The 16,255-nt window shown below is 37.6% G+C and overlaps 1 protein-coding gene across 1 annotated transcript; it reads right to left on the bottom strand.

Moving 5' to 3' along the window:
- Positions 1 to 690: 690 nt before the first annotated feature.
- Positions 691 to 15,278, bottom strand: GRHL3 (grainyhead like transcription factor 3). Its single transcript, XM_069972514.1, has 16 exons — positions 14,873 to 15,278; positions 10,698 to 10,884; positions 10,374 to 10,435; positions 9,464 to 9,794; positions 9,296 to 9,375; positions 8,618 to 8,771; positions 7,738 to 7,849; positions 7,501 to 7,595; positions 6,140 to 6,298; positions 5,891 to 5,966; positions 5,226 to 5,359; positions 4,648 to 4,679; positions 4,449 to 4,537; positions 3,824 to 3,909; positions 3,273 to 3,337; positions 691 to 1,601 (listed from the first exon to the last, which is right to left on the bottom strand). The coding sequence occupies exons 1-16, from the start codon at positions 14,887 to 14,889 to the stop codon at positions 1,487 to 1,489; spliced, it is 1,794 nt and encodes a 597-aa protein (XP_069828615.1). The 5' UTR covers positions 14,890 to 15,278; the 3' UTR covers positions 691 to 1,486.
- Between the last annotated feature and the right edge of the window lie 977 nt (positions 15,279 to 16,255).

Here is a 16,255-nt window from a genome sequence, read left to right on the forward strand (position 1 = left end):
GGGCTTGCGTCTGGCCGCCGATTACTGCATACTGTCGGAGAGGAAAGAGGGGGACCACCACACTGTCGCCATTACCCTTGAACTCCCCGGACAGGTGACTCCTGTACTGACCATCCGAGAACGGGGAAAAGAGTGCACCACCTTACAGCTGCTGGGACGGGGCACTCAGAAATACACAGTGATTTTTTGCTGGATAGTGCAACATCACTGTGTATTGGCAGAGTGGTGGGGAAAGGATCATAAGATCCCATCCATGATCACATCTGCATGCCTGGAAGTTCTGATTTCCCCCGACTCTTTTGAAAAGAGTTGGCACAAGCCCATAAAGAAAAAAAGTAATAAATGTGGGCACAAAAATGATGAATTATATTCAGAAAAAAAAATCTAACCTAGTAATTAAATTAAAGAATAAAAAAGAAAGAAAATGAAAAAAAAAAAAACATGATTGGTGCTGATTAATAGAAGATAGATTTGTCCTACTTCCCAGACAGTCACTATTTTTTATATTTACACATACTTTATAAACATTTTAGAAGGACACTATGAGGATTTTTTTCAAGGCATATTTATTTGCCCTTTTAACTAAATCTAATGTATAAAATAACTAGAACAAAATATACAAAGACAGAGAAATGTGATACGACATTGTTGAAATGGCAAAAATGCATTTCTGCACGTTAAAATACAAATATAGCAAATATATACATATATATTCTTGTAAAAACAATATAAACCAGCAATAAGAAATGTATAAAACTGTTTATCTTGTCTTAATCAAAAAGGGGTATTCAAGGCAAAACTGGCAGCTGTTTAGCATAAAAAGGTAAAAATATAATATTAATAATAATATCAGCAGCAAAGGAAAAATGTATACTAATGTAACATACTGTGATGAGCTTCCAGACTTGTGTATTGGTACGAGCAGCACCTCGTGTTATCATATGATCGCAGGATTGCTGCTAATTGAACAGTATTGAATATGCCCAGATATTGGAGGATCGCTGGTACGTCCATGCATTTCCATTGCTAGCTACCGTAGAAGCAACATCGTAATTTGCCACCGAAGCCGGCATATGTTGTAAACCATTTCAAGACCATACAATAGGGCAGTATTATTGGTGGTAACTTAAATTTTTTTTTGTTTGTTCATCAACTAAATACCTACAAGCATTCATTCATCTTCATTCTCAAGCTAGACGTACATGCAGATAACGTCCATTCAGTGGTCTTCTCCAGCCTTGAATTCACCAGAGTTATGGATACCATAAAACAATAATTTACAAAGTCTCTTTTACACAACAGTCTTTTTTTGTGACACAGAAGTCCCATGTCGGTTTTCCCAAGAAGCACTGGCTTCACAATACTTGGTGGTAAGATGCTCCGCTCACTTGGGTCAAGTGCAAGCACTGAGCAATGTTTTGAGGTCAGTTATGTTGGGGTCTCATCCCTCGGCCGAAAAGTCTTTTACAAGTATCCCACAAGATTGTTATAATTCTTTAAGGGTGACTTGGATGTTCCCATCTATGTCTGTCAAATCAAGCTGGAAAGCCATATGGTTGCTGTAATGCTGGATGATGTTATTGTCCATGTTCACCAAGATCCTAAGAAATAAAAAGGACAAATTATATTTAAAATTTCAACCATCATAGTTAGTAATTTAACCTTCATGTAATTAAAAGTCACATAAGCCGTAAAGGAAATTGTCCTATACCAATGTAACCCAAATGGAGTCATCAACTTTGAAGAAGTTCAGTGTTAAAGCAACTCTGTACCGGCACCCCGGGGGGGGGGGGGGGGTCAGCCTGTCTTCCTGTGCCGGTATTTAGAAGAGAAACAACTTTTATAAATTCGACAGGGTGGACAGTAAAACTGGCGTGGCCAAGAGCATCAGTGCCCTAGGCCTGCGGCACCTCTTTCCCCGCCTCCATTCAGCCCAGGGGAGTTCTGAAAGTGAAGGGAGGCAGTAAGAGAGGCACCGCAGGCCTAAGGCATTGATGCTCTAGGCCAGGCCAGTTTGATAAGTTGTTTGCATTGATAAGTCGTTTTTCTTCTGAATACGGCAGCGAGAGACAGGCCGAACCTGGCAAGGTGCTGGTGCAAGGTCACTTTAAAACCAATAGGGCTCCTTTCATAGTCAAGTTAAAGATAAGGCCACCTATAAGAATTTCAGTCTTTCAAGATCTATTTAGGATACGTGACTTTTCTTGTAAAACAGATTGTGTAACACAATGAGCTTACTATTTATTTCATTGTTCAGTTTCATACTATTGGGAAAAAAAAGATACCTTTGGCTGGTGGCCAGTAACAACATTGCCTTAGCTGTTCTCACAAAGTCAGTGGGGCTTGCAACCTGATTATATCTTTCTGTCTTCAAACAAACGTTCATATTTTTTTAATAGAACTCTCTACTTCCTGGTGTCGCAGTTTTGGTAGTTAAATGTTAGTTTCCTGGATCTTTGGACTTTTTAATATTTTTGTGGGTTGGGAGCAGGCAACTTGCTTGCTCAACCATTGTACCCACAAGTGGCCTCGATCCTATAGTTGCAAAGTTTTCTAAAAAAAAAGTCAAGGCCAAAAAAAAAAAAAGGCTGAGAATCAATGGGGCAAATTAAATGAATACCTACTTGTGTTTTTGTTGTTTTTGTTTTAGTTTTTCTAGGATTGTTAATCCCCCCCCCAACTTGTAAAGAGGGGGGGGGGGGGGCGCGAAAAAAAAGAAAAGGAAGCAGTGTAAAATTTGTGTATGGGGGAAGCCTAAGAAACTTTACTTTGGTCAAAACATGTTAATACATCACACACATATAATATTTTTTATTTGTTTACTACGAATATAATATCCACACAGAAATAAGTGCATTTGTCCCCTTTTAGTGCACATTTACAAGAAGGCACCGGGTTAATATATTGCAGAAGAAAGGACATTCCCAGAGACCATACGATACTTGCCAGCATGATGTGGGGTTTTTATGGGTTAAACATTCTTAAACCTCCACCTGACTCAAACATAACCTTTGATTTTCAAACACACATATATCATCTGCCAAAAACCACTGGCGATACAGTATTTCAGTTTATATAAAGTTGCCCTATTAAACTTGCTTGTTTCTACCTGCCCTTATCTGTTGGGAAAGTCTATGCTGATAATAACAGAGTAGTTACAATGAGAGAGAGAGAAGAAAAAAAAAGTTCCTAGTAAGAAGCCAATATGTCTGTACAAGTTATAGTTAAGTCAGAGTTAATAAGACAAACGTGATGAAAGAAGAAGGTCTTACCCTCTTTTACACTTTTTGTAGACTCTGCAGATCCTCTCTTCTGGTACACCGTACTTTTCTGAGATCTAGACCCCAAAAAATTATGTTTTTTTAGTTGGCTAACAATTGTTGGCTCTTAAAGACATTACAATGAACTCTGGATAATGTGGAGGAAATTTAGCTCATTTATTTAACAGAGTTATAATAACAGTGAATGTGACCGTCAAGAAGGAACCTGGCCTACTGAAGATCTTCAAAAACTCTGTTTAAGGGTCCGTTCACACTGAGCAAAAGTGGGTGGAACTTCAAGAGCAGCCCCCACCGTGGAACCTGCTTGAAATTCTGCCTGTCCCACTGATTTAATGGAATTTCTCGCACGCCTCCGCTCTCCGTGCAAAGAATTAACACGTCAATTCTTTGAGCAGAGAGCGAAAGCACACAGAAGAAACCCAATTGAAACAATGTGATGGGTAGAATTTCAAGCGGCGACAGCAGTGCGGACACCGATTGATATTCCGCCACTTTTGAACTAGTGTAAACGGGCCCTAATGTCAGTAAACAATTACACTTACCGCTTTCCGTAAGCCTGGGAGATCGGGTGTTTTCAGCATAAGGGCATCAAAAACTTCTTCTATTTCCCTTCTTACATACAACAACACTATGGATAAAACAAAATTATATCAATTACAATAAGCTACAAAAAAAAGTACATGTTGTGGTTATTATAGACCTTTCTTGCAGTTTAAAGTACTGTAATTTATAGTCAGAGACATGGCTAAAGCGAGATATTTAAAGGGGTTATCCAGGATTGGAAAAAAGCTGGTAATTTTTTTGCAAAGACAGTACCACCCGAGGACACGAGTAGTGCTGTTTTTGGAAGAAAGCAACCCCGATTTTCTAAACCTGGATTGCCCCTTTAAAGGGTTTTTCTGGGAATTTTCTTGATCCTGGTGGTGGAGGAGTTTGATTTGAACAAGAAGGGCTTCACCAAGCAGCAGAATCAAGGGAACAAGTCACAATACTAGGCACAGATTCAAATATGAAAAGCTGTAGTGCCTGGGTAAATCAGTTGCTGGTGTTGGTCAAGTAATCAGAATCAACCTTTTTTAGGACTTTCCTAAAAACTAGTAACCAACTGAATCTTACATGTATAATGTCTATCTTTACTGAATTACTAAGGTCTAGAAAAAGGCCTACCTCTTTGAGAGTCTTCCGTTGCCTGTTGCTTGGAAGGCGGCACATCAAAAGCATCGGTAAATGAAGTACAACTTCTCTTCAAAGCTAACCTGTAAAGAGCAAACCAGCAGAAAATTACCCACCAGTATAGATAAATACACAGTATAACTTAGATTTCTAGAATTATGACACATTTAGCGAGACATAGACAGTGCCTTACCTGTCATTACTATCTGTCGCAGTGGGAAGAACCTGCAATTGATAGGAAAGGAAAAATGTGTCAAGTCACCATAATGCCGATATAAGCGCAGATTTCTAACACATTCTCGAGTGCCTCCATGCTGTCTGTGTTTAAAAGGGCACTCATTGTATTTTGTCCATAGCTCTCCTCACTAAATCCTACGCTGAAAGATGTGTTTGTCTTGTTGAATTCCTGTGGCGGCTATTGACTCAGATGATGGTTTAACACTAGTGGTCGACATTCTAAACACAACATAGAAGGCCGAAGGAAGCTGACACGATAAACAACGGCTACATACATGACACAAGTAACATTTACACAGATATTGCTGTTATAATAACAACAAGACCAATATAATCCCTGCCAGAGGTGTAACTTGAACTTTTTGAGCCCCAGGGCTATAACAGGGCCCCTAAACCATGTGTTATTTATAGGGTTCTATGGATTTGTAGGTAGTACGGCCTTTGCCCCCGGCCCTCAAATTCTAGAGCCTCAGAAACGTCTTCATGTTCCCTATACAATAATATAAAAAAAAAATTATACTGAAAGGTACTTACAATTCCACATCTTTGAAGGTTGGAAAAGTGAACATTTGGGATGAACAAGACTGGCTGGCTTTCCAAATTCGTCACTGGTCTAAAATATGTAATGTCTGTTCCTCTGTATCCTGGTAGAGCATTCGTCTTTACATCTATTAAATCAAGGCAGCAATGAATATGGTGGCTCAGCTGATATGCTAAAGATATGCTAAAGATATTTTGAAAGGAGTTCTCCCTCTGCCCTTCATTCCCCCTAATTCCCGGCGCATCACTGGTGCGAGAACGAACGCATAGGGGTTTCACCAGGTCATCTTAGTGCGTGCATCGGGGCGGGGGGGCTCTTGTGGCTGGAGGTGCAATGCTGCCTCCGGCCACAAGAGATACTGGCAGTGTTGGCGGATGTGGGTGCTGTGAACTATAGCTACCATGGATAAAGACCGGGCCCTGTAGCAGTTGCGTTATCTGCCTCCATGGTAGCTATGCCACTGGTTTAGAGAGACACGAGAAACAGCCAACTAAGCAAGTCATTACTGCGAGTCATTATTTTGTATATTTTAAAGATTATTGCATTAATAAATCACTGAATACGTACTGTGTCAATGTAAGATTTAATGCAAAAAAATTCCCGTAGAGCAGTACTAGTCTTAATAGAAATGTTATATTGTATTTTTGTTGGTTTTTACCTTTGCTTGCCTCTGCACCCTTTCCTTTCCTTCTAAACTGCTTCCGTTCCTCGTCCCGCATCTTACGTTCAGCACCCTTAAACAAAACAAAAAACATCACATCAATGAATATGAATGATCTTTTAGATCTTTTAATAGAACTATTTGTCTATGTGGAAGTTACCAACCCTTAGACAGATCATCATACTAGTCAGACTATTTGCATATCATCTCTCTGATATTACATGCTTCATTTGGAACTAGTCATACCTTATCACAGAATATTTTGATCTGGCAGGAGGCCCGGTGGATGAGTCTCTTCACTCCAGTCTCGTAGTCATAAGTGTCAATCTGGAGGTTTAGAGGCACACCCTTGACTCCTTTCTGAGATGAGAAGTCTGTACTCAGACAATTGATGCCAACAAATATCTGAAAGCAAGCATGAAATGACATGTTATTTCAGTGTAAATATTTTTTATATACTTTGTTGTCTGTATTTGATAGTCCTTGTAGTACTGCACTACTACTCCCAGTAGGATAGCTTAGGCATTACTCCTGTCTATATGACGCTAAACATTAAACACAGTCAGTTCATCTGTCCTGATGCCAAAGTTTCCAACTGTTGCCTCCCTTAGAGATAATCCTTGCAAATCCTAACAACTCACTTTGCCCGAGGCACCAAACCCACCCAGAGAGCCTCTTCTCACCGTGGGAATGAACATCGTATCAAAAACGGTTTTCACTATTTTTTTTCCTTCCCATTGTCAAGTAACAGTCTCTCTGTACATCAGCCACCTCTATCTTTAAGATACCTTTTATTTCAAGTCGGAACTCTATAAAAGTATGTATAACCTAAAACAATCCAAAAAGTATAGAGAATAATGGGATCTCAAAATAACTATCCCCAAGACCTCTAAAAATGGTTATTGTGTTTTGTAGGGATTATGTTTGCCTTACTATTGTCAGTGACTGAGCCCCACTAACCAGACCAACCATGGCATGTCCTAGCAGTGTGTCAGAGTCCTAAATGAGAAAATCCCTTTAAAAGGTTTTTCAGTATAGTACCATCAACATATTCGTTTCCCATATAATATGATGTCTTAAAGGGGTTATTCAGCAACATTTTTATCTTTTAAATCAACTGGTTTTAGAAAGTTATAAAGATTTGTCATTTACTTCTATTTAGAAATCTCAAGTCTTCCCATATAGGGATGGTCCGAACCTGCCGAGGTTCGGGTTCGTACGAACCCGAACTCTCGGCAATGATTCCCGCTGTCTGCCCACTCCGTGGAGAGGGTGGATACAGCGGGAGGACCACCTGGAAAACTGGGATACAGCCATAGCCATAGGCTGTATCCCAGTTTTCCAGGCGGTCCTCCCGCTGTATCCACCCGCTGCACAGAGCGGGAAGACAGCGGGAATCTGATGCCGAGCGTTCGGGAAGGCTTGAGATTTTTAAATAGAAGTAAATTACAAATCTATATAACTTTCTGAAACCAGTTGATTTGAAAGAAAAAGATAACCCCTTTAAGACTACTTCATACTTACTACATACAGGACTGACACTTAATAAAATTGTAGGGTGGTACCGATACCACTACATGTTCAGGAAAACAGAAACTTGACTGTACCTTTGCCTCCTCATTGATGTTCCACACAAAGGACAAAGCGTTGTACGCTACTTCTTCAATACTCTCTACGGTGTTGCAGTTTTCTTTGTAGTCAGCTAGAACAAATAACATACGTAAGATACGTAAGACTATTGATCTCCATTCCATATATCCTACGTATGAAGTGACTTTAATCCAACACATTCAATCTGGAAGGAATTCGGAGCAGAATATATAATATAGTGTACATCAACTTACCAACATCTATGACTCTCTGCTTAGCTGTCGGCTGCCTAGAATGCCAATGCTTCCAACGTTTTAGTTGTTCTTCCGGATTCTTTTCATTGTCAAAAACTACCATTACAACACTCTAAAAAAAAAAAAAAGTAAGGATATATTGAGTAATGCACTTTCTAAATTCCCAAAGACTCCTACAACCTCCTTACTACCAGCTTCCATGGGCATGTTGGTACAGAAAGAAGAATCAGGGAGACTAGTTAAGACTTCATATGCAGCCTGCATAGTTTGCTCAGTACACATTAGGGGCAGCAATTGATATTCATTAGCCTTTCTATATAGAACAGTTTACATCTAAAAGGGTTGTGTTTTTTTTTTTTTTACAAAGGCTGAAAAAGCAGGCAGTTTGTCAGGGGAGACATGTCCGTAAGTAAACGCCACTTGTGGACTCGTACTGTTTGCCTTGGAGAATAAACTTGTATTCTCAATGACGCATGTCATTTTACTAGACTTTCAGAAATCGATGCATTTGTTCTATTCCATAATGTCTTTTTGTCTCCAAGTTTGTTTATTGTGTGGTCTTATTCATCAATGTCCGCTAGGTTTCTATTCGATCTATGCAGTTTATTACATTTGTTTTAACTGCTTAAAGGCCTGATGTTCTTACATTCACTAATATTAGAACACAAAGAAATTTTTTGTGCAAGCTTCTATGTGCTAAATAAATTAGCGTTTTTTCTTTTTACACAGGCTAAACCAAAAAAGTGGGTGAGATGCCAGTCTTAGTAAACTCCCCCCACCATGTGTAGTTTCTAGGATTATGTAATTTATCAGCTATTGAATTGATAACAGCCAACGGGCTCAAGTCTTTCCCACTAGAACTGGTAATCTTGAGACGTACCTTGACTTTATTAGATGTTAACTGCAAACATTTCCTGGTGTCGGCCATCCTCAGGTTGACAGGGTAAAATTGACCTTTATTAAGATAAGCCATTGGAGAATCTCCAGACTTGACATGGATAGCTTTGGGAGATTCCAGAGTGTACTCAAAGTCACTGCAGAAATAACACAAACATTCAGTCCTGATGTCCATTTCCCTTATGTCCTAAGCAGCAGCATGGACTACACCCCAATTCGTGCTGTTGCTTAGGACTACAGGAAAGAGAATTTACGGTAGGTAAAAAATTACACTTTCCCTTATTTCCTAAGGAGCAGCACAAACAGGGAGGTAGTCCGTGCTACTGCTTATGACTACAGGTAAGAGAATTTACAATAAGTAAAAAAAAATTAAATTTTCCCTTACATCCTAAGCAGCACGAATGGGGATGTAGTCTATGCTGCTGCTTTTGACTGGTGTAAAGAGAATTTACAATATGTAAAAAAATACACTTTCTTAAGCATTATAAAGTGTAAACAGAAGGGGCAGTATTCAAGGTATAATTTTTATTTGCACACATGAGTCGTGGCAATTTTTTTTTTTTTCAACTGGACTTAGGAAATTGCTATGAACACAATGTAGGTTCTAAGTCTGCAAGCAAATTGAAGTCGTATTTAGAAAGAAAGTATATTGAGGACTTACTGGTTTGCTTCCCCAGGTAAGTAGCTTTCAGAACAGGTGGACTCTGCTTGACTCCTGAGTATGTCGTTAAATATTAGGGGCTACAGAAGAAGAAAATAAAACTTTGATATAAAGAACGTGTACACTTGTAAATAGTATAGTGCTCTATAATGAACTTATTTTATGTACCTCTGGTGAGTCCTCTTTAAAGGTACTGTCTGGCTGCCATCTCTGTTGAGGTTGTGGTACATGTAGTGGTTCAAAGAGAGTGTTCAATGGATTCTTCTCATACACATCACATGTTGTAGTCATAAAGTCATCATGTGTGTCGGTTAGTTTGCTGCTACTTGCTGGTAAAGTCAGTTTGTTAGGGTTTATGAGACAGTCCAATGTTAGATAGTTGTTCTTTTTGTGAGTTTCTGTATATTCTTGAGAGGAGGAGGAACTATCAGTGAGAAATTTCAGAAGCTGTGTAGAATTTTCAAAGGATGAAATGTCCGAATCATATTCAATGCAGTTCCTATAGGGAATAAAAAATATATATATCATTACAGATTACAGTATTACAGATTAGATCCTGCTTAAATATTTTATTACTAGGAAATAAATTGTTAGAACTTGTTGGTTATCAAAAGTTTGGGACTCTTCGGATCACTAAACAGTCATTATCACTTAAAGAGACTTTGTCAGCAGGTTTATGGCATCCTATCTAAGGCTAGCATAAAGTAGTGACAGAGAAACTGAACAGAAGGATGTATCACTTACATTGTTCTGTGCAGCTGATTCAGAGATATCCTCCTGAATAACATGGATAATAAGTAGTCCTCTCCATTAAAAGCATGAGCCCAGTAGTCCTGGATATTCATGAGAAACAGAAAACTCCACCCACCAGCTGCTGATTGGCAGTTATCTATCCATCCTGTAGGCAGTCAACTGTCAATCAGCAGCTGCAGGGCGGGGGGAGAAGTGTTGCAAGTTTTTTATTCTCCTGCATACTATGAGAACGGCTGAACAAAATGATGTAAGTAATACACCGATCTGTTCAGCATTTCTGTCACTAGTTTATGCTGCCCTCATTTAAGGCAACATAAAGTCTTACCTTTTTACTTGCTCACAGCGGTCTGTTGAACTTGGTGAAATTATTCTTTTTTCTCTTGGTACCTAGAAAATATAATAAAAAATTACTATGCAGTGCCATCAACCATTAGTATCTATAGGTCTTATATGTAAAGTGTTAAAATGGAAGACATCAAAATGCATTAGTAACATTACTAGACAAGATGGATTAGACCCGTCTGACACCTTTACATAGAAAGTTATTAAGCAGAAATGCCATCTCAACCATGGATGTCCTTTCTGTCTAGTCAGGGGATAACAGGTATTTGTTGTTATTGAAAACCCAATGAACAATGAGAGTAATTACCCTGTAATAATCATAGAGAAGACTCAGTGCAGCTACTCCGTCATCGTCCCCATTCGCTCTCATCATTGCTTTGGTAGCTACTGTCATGGGGTTGTCCAAATACTTAGACCAAGCCTCATCTTCACTGGAGTAGGGATACTTCTGGAGGTTTATGCTGTCGTTCTGTAGGAGCATGACTGGCCGGTAACTGAGGATAAGAGAAAAATAAAAAATGTGAGATTATTATGTCATTGCATAGTATAAAGTTACCACCTTATTACAGTGGATCGAAGGCTTTCATAGCTCACGAGGAGGGGAGTCCGGTTACGGCATACCCATAAGTCAGACACTTGGATGACAGGCTTGTATTGTTACCAATTAACCTTCTATGAGACCACAAGCTAAACCTTTATGGTAAAGCAAACATAGGTTGCTCAGGGCTGCCCGCTCTGCTTAGGGAGGTTACACATTCAATCAAGTGGAAAGGCACCTGCCCGTGTTGTTTTAATGCCTTAGCTTCTATCTTCAATCATTCGTCTTTTTATATGTATTGTATACATTGTTTTCGCCTGTTATTTCTATACTTTTAGCCGCTCCTAACTTGCTCCCTTTGTTTTCCAGGAAAACACAATTTTCAGGCTCCAGAGTAATGAAATGAATAAATATGTACTCAGTACACATGCCTATGGTTAAACCAACTTGGAAATTATGATAAGCTCAACTATACAGTATACACAGCCCTTTGGCCAGTGCATTGCTCACAGCGTCAGTAACGTATATCATTCATGTAATACCCAAACACTACTAATAATGCTATCCCGTGCAGAAGGTGAAGCTAAAGCAGTGTGTGCCAAGAATTTAGTACATATCATACTCAAGAATACCATTTCATATCCAGTAATGGTCATTTTAAACCCTTTTACACCAAAAAGTCAATGGGGGATATTTATCAAACTGGTGTAAAGTAAAATTGTCTTAGTTGCCCCTAGCAACCAATCAGATTCCACCTTTCATTCCTCACAGATTCTTTGAAAAATTAAAGGTGGAATCTGATTGGTTGCTAGGGGCAACTAAGACAATTCTACTTTACACCAGTTTGATAAATCTCCCTCAGGGTACAAACCCACTTGACGTATTTGCTGCGTGAATCAGTCTTAAAAATAAGCAGGCAAAACGCAGGTTGGCTTTATACAATTGTTCTTTGTTAAAATACGCAATTGCGTATTTTTGAAGTGTGAAGCTACATGCGTTTTTCGCACAGGTTGTTAACAACTGATGCTTTGCTAACAACAAGCTTCACGCTTCAAAAATACGCAATTGCGTATTTTAACGCAGAACAATTGTATAAAGCCAACCTGCGTTTTGCCTGCTTATTTTTAAAACTGATTCACGCAGCATATACGTCAAGTGGGTTTGTACCCTCATTGTGTAAAAACCAATACCACATGCAGTGGGAAGGAGTTAATAGCCACAATTGTGTCTGGTGTCAGCACTAGGCAATGAAGTCATGAGTGTTTGATGGACTCGCTGAAGGTGTGGGCTGAAAGCTGAGGGTGTGTGCTAGCTTGAGAACATGTGTAGGTGGGCTAAGCTACTGTAATGTTCATTTTATGCTCTGTTGGGTGGATCAACTCTTTTCTTACTTGCGGCAAACTACAAGTGAACATCTTCTGGCTAGAGTTGAGCAAACTTTGGATGAACCCATGCGTGCTCGAAGCTTGCTCAACTTCTGGCTGTATAAGACCATTTAAAAGGTGTTATCCAGCATTATAAAAACACATCTGCCACTTGGTTTGTGTAGGGTACAGTTTAGTTCCATTGAAGTGCCTTTTTAAAAAAATATATATATTTATAATTTTTTTTAAATATATTTTTCTTACAATGATCAGTCCCTTTAACTGTTTTTAGGCAGGCACTACTAAGTCCACCTCACATCATATAATATGCTGAGTCATGCACAAAAATTCATAATGTGTACATTTGAAGACGATTTAAAAAAAAAAATATTAAGTAGTAACTTGAACAGAGAAAATTGTGTATATTGGTTATCTGTTCAGTTGGGCCTAGTTATCTGTTACTATAGAAACAATTCATGTCCGTGCAGTCGTTGGCTTATCTGATGGGTGTTATCTCATGGAACACTGAACAGGCATTAGTATATGGATTGTGTACTACATGTGTAGTACAGGTAACATGGTGATGTGACAGGTATAAGGCTTCAATATATATATATATATATATATATATATATATATATATATATATATATCTTGCCTGCCTTGATTTTACAGTATATTTGTACACCTCTATTACGCCTTTATATAAATATATATATATATATATATATATATATATATATATATATATATATATATATATAACTTTGTACTTTTACAAAGAACATTTGTCTTACAGTACAATTCTCCTTTTATGTAATATAGGACAGATCCTGAATCATATTACATAAGTCTTTTTTTAGGATCTCCCTAGTGCTGGGAGTACTCAAGGACTGTAACTAAAAAACACTGATTTATTTTCTATAAAACATAGTTGGAAACTGGAAGTTATATGTTAGGCAGCAAGAAATAGATAGTGAGCTCTTGTGATCAGAGCCCTCCCTCCTGGTTTGATCATTAGTTTAGATCCATATTATCCTAGGCAAATACTACTACTACTATGGACAGAAGGCAAAAGACATGATATTGTAGGACATACAATTTTACACCATATTAGATAGAGGCCATTGATGGCTTTGAATGAACAGTTTGCGTTCATTCTCTTATGGTCCTATAATGGTCCATTCATCTAATAAGGCATTTGTGTCACATTACAATAAAACCAATTAGAGCCATACAAGAGTAATTGTATTCATAGCACATTAAAGCCCCTCCATGCATTAGCATATGGCTACAAGAAAGCTTTGTTTTTACCTCTGTCTATGCAAATGGCCTACACAACTTCTATGGTAATGACTATAACACTAGAATATTCTCTACTGTGTTTAGAGTGAAACTTCAGGACTGCAAGACTGAAACTTACAGGTGAGACACCCAAACTTTTGTATTCCTGGTGCCAGCTTGTCTCAAGTCTTCCAAACTCTTTTGTCTATAGGACACACACAGACACACACACACACACACAATTATTTTGTCTGTTGATCTTCAGAAAATATTAGGGAAAAAAAAGAAGCAGAACACGCACTCAAGTTAATACCCCTCTAAAAGTGCCACGCCAAAGAGTTTAATTGTAGCAATTTAAGAGACTCCAATTAGATGGATTATGCTCTCTTTATTTTATTAGGATTTGTTTTATTGCTGGAATGCAAATAAATTTCCAGTTGAGTACAAGTAACTCCACATAAAAATTCTTTGAAACCCAGGTCATCCTTTGAGCAATCCATGTTATCAGTCATACGCATCACTTCAATACTTTCCTGTCCTTCATAGCTAGGAGATCTCAATTTTTCCCACTATACATTTGATCACCTCTATTCTGTTACTATCTCGGGTGACACAGTAAAAACTTCAGTTATACAGAATTAGTAGTGACTGCACCAACTGAACACTGGGACATTACATGAGTTGCGCCTAACGTTAAACTCTGCTGCATCTATGTATAGTACAATGTAGCAGCCTCCATGCATAAAATCATAACTTCAAAAACTTATTTTGTATTTATATGCAAAGATACACACAAACTCTTAAAGTAGTTTCCAATATATGGACATAGCTGATCATTGATCATTAGTTATTCTAATCAAAACGATTGATAGTTCTTGGACAAACCAAACACAATAAATAAAAGAATAAATAAACAATAAAAATTATCTTCAAAATACCCAGTACAAAAGGCCTATACAAAAAAACATTGTACCCAATATTTCCTAATAAATCATTGTATCCCCAGCCAGAGTCAATACTTTCTCTTACCCTATACTTGAAATACATACACACAAACCAAAACCACAAAAACCTCATACTATACAACCAAAGCCTATAACTAAAAATAGTAGAAGGAATTATAGAAATAAAAAGCACAATATACTACCATAGTCACATTGTGAACACTATATACTAAATATATATATATATATATATATATATATATATATATATGTATATATATATATATATATATATATATATATATATATATATATATATATCACAATCTTAGTAAGACAGGCAAATACTTACTCTAGTTCATTAGACATGGTCTCCTTGGGCTCAGCAGGAACTACAATACACCTTCTCACAATCTCTTGTTTCTCTTCTAATTGTGGTTAAGCCTCAGACATCCCTTGTAGAATGAAGTGTTAGATTTATGCTGGAGGATTTGTGTACAGGTATTTTCTCTGACAGGTGGGCTCTTGTACAGCGGGGAATCTCATTGGCTGATGGAACAGGTGCCTTAAGACAGGCACACCTCAGCAGGTGCAGTACTTAACTCTCTGTAAGCCAGCATACACATATGAATGAACCATAGCTAAACAAACACCTCCCCTTAGACAGGTAGAAAAAAAAAAATCTTAAAGAAACTCAGACTTCAGGCGAAACTTAACCAAAACTACAGACATGTCTTTGCTTGCTGTTGGCTTGTGGGTGAATAATAAAAAGATTTAGCAACAGCTTAATTCATACTCGGAGTTGGAGATCTCTGAATGCTTACCATTACACGACACAGATTCCTGCTATATCTCTATGCTGAATACTGGCCAGCAATTAGTATAGTAATGTATGTGGCACTGATTTTACAGCAAGACCTGTTGTAATAAAAGTAATAGTATTGTGTTTTTTTTTTCCTTCCGTGATGCCATTATTATAAAAATACATGGAGTCCATGGATTCCCATCTTAAGTGATCCAATTTTCTCATAGCAATGCTTTTAATATGAAATCTAGGTGACATGACATGGGTTATTTTGTTAATGTGTGCAACAAATCCGCCATATATGACTATAACCTTATAGAAATAAAATATTTGACATACTATCTATATAACTGTAAAAAAAAAAAAAAAAGAAAAAATATGACATCTTTTCGGTGTATCCATATTTGTTGCAGATATGTAAAAAACAGCACAACATAAAAAAAGGAATTCAACAATAAAAAAAAAATATTAGAACAGAAACTGAATAAACCCAAATATAAAATGAGAAAAAAAAAAATCTTTTCACTTTTTGTGAACATACCCCTTGTGTGAACATAGCCTATGGGCGTATTCATTCGCATCGATTCATGTATTTGCAATTTGTCCTTAAAACATAATGTATCATGCATTAATTACCAAATTCTCATTGGGTTTGTTCACATGACATATTCTTTTGAGGATTTACCTAATATTTAGAAAATACATATGAAAAAATAGAGAAATTCCACAACCGAAACACCAGTATGAACATGAAAATTAGAATATAATAGTCAGCTCACCTCATTTGATAGACACAGTTTATTAGGCAAGTGTGCACGGATCTTGCGGTGGTCACTTAAAATTCCAATAAATAAGTAAACAAAGTGATGGTTCCAGCACTCTAAAAAAGTTAAAATATAAATCTTTATTTCATATCCAAGTTAAAAAAGC

Source organism: Dendropsophus ebraccatus, chromosome 5 (assembly GCF_027789765.1).
Source record: "Dendropsophus ebraccatus isolate aDenEbr1 chromosome 5, aDenEbr1.pat, whole genome shotgun sequence".
In the NCBI taxonomy this organism is placed as follows: domain Eukaryota; kingdom Metazoa; phylum Chordata; class Amphibia; order Anura; family Hylidae; genus Dendropsophus; species Dendropsophus ebraccatus.

Bases quoted from the DNA above. Each gene is read 5' to 3' on its own strand.
- GRHL3 (XM_069972514.1), bottom strand. The intron at 7,596-7,737 runs GTAAGTTGATGT...TATTTGTTCTAG, and splicing joins GCAGAGAGTCATAGATGTTG to CTGACTACAAAGAAAACTGC. The intron at 5,967-6,139 runs GTATGACTAGTT...GTTTTGTTTAAG, and splicing joins TCAAAATATTCTGTGATAAG to GGTGCTGAACGTAAGATGCG.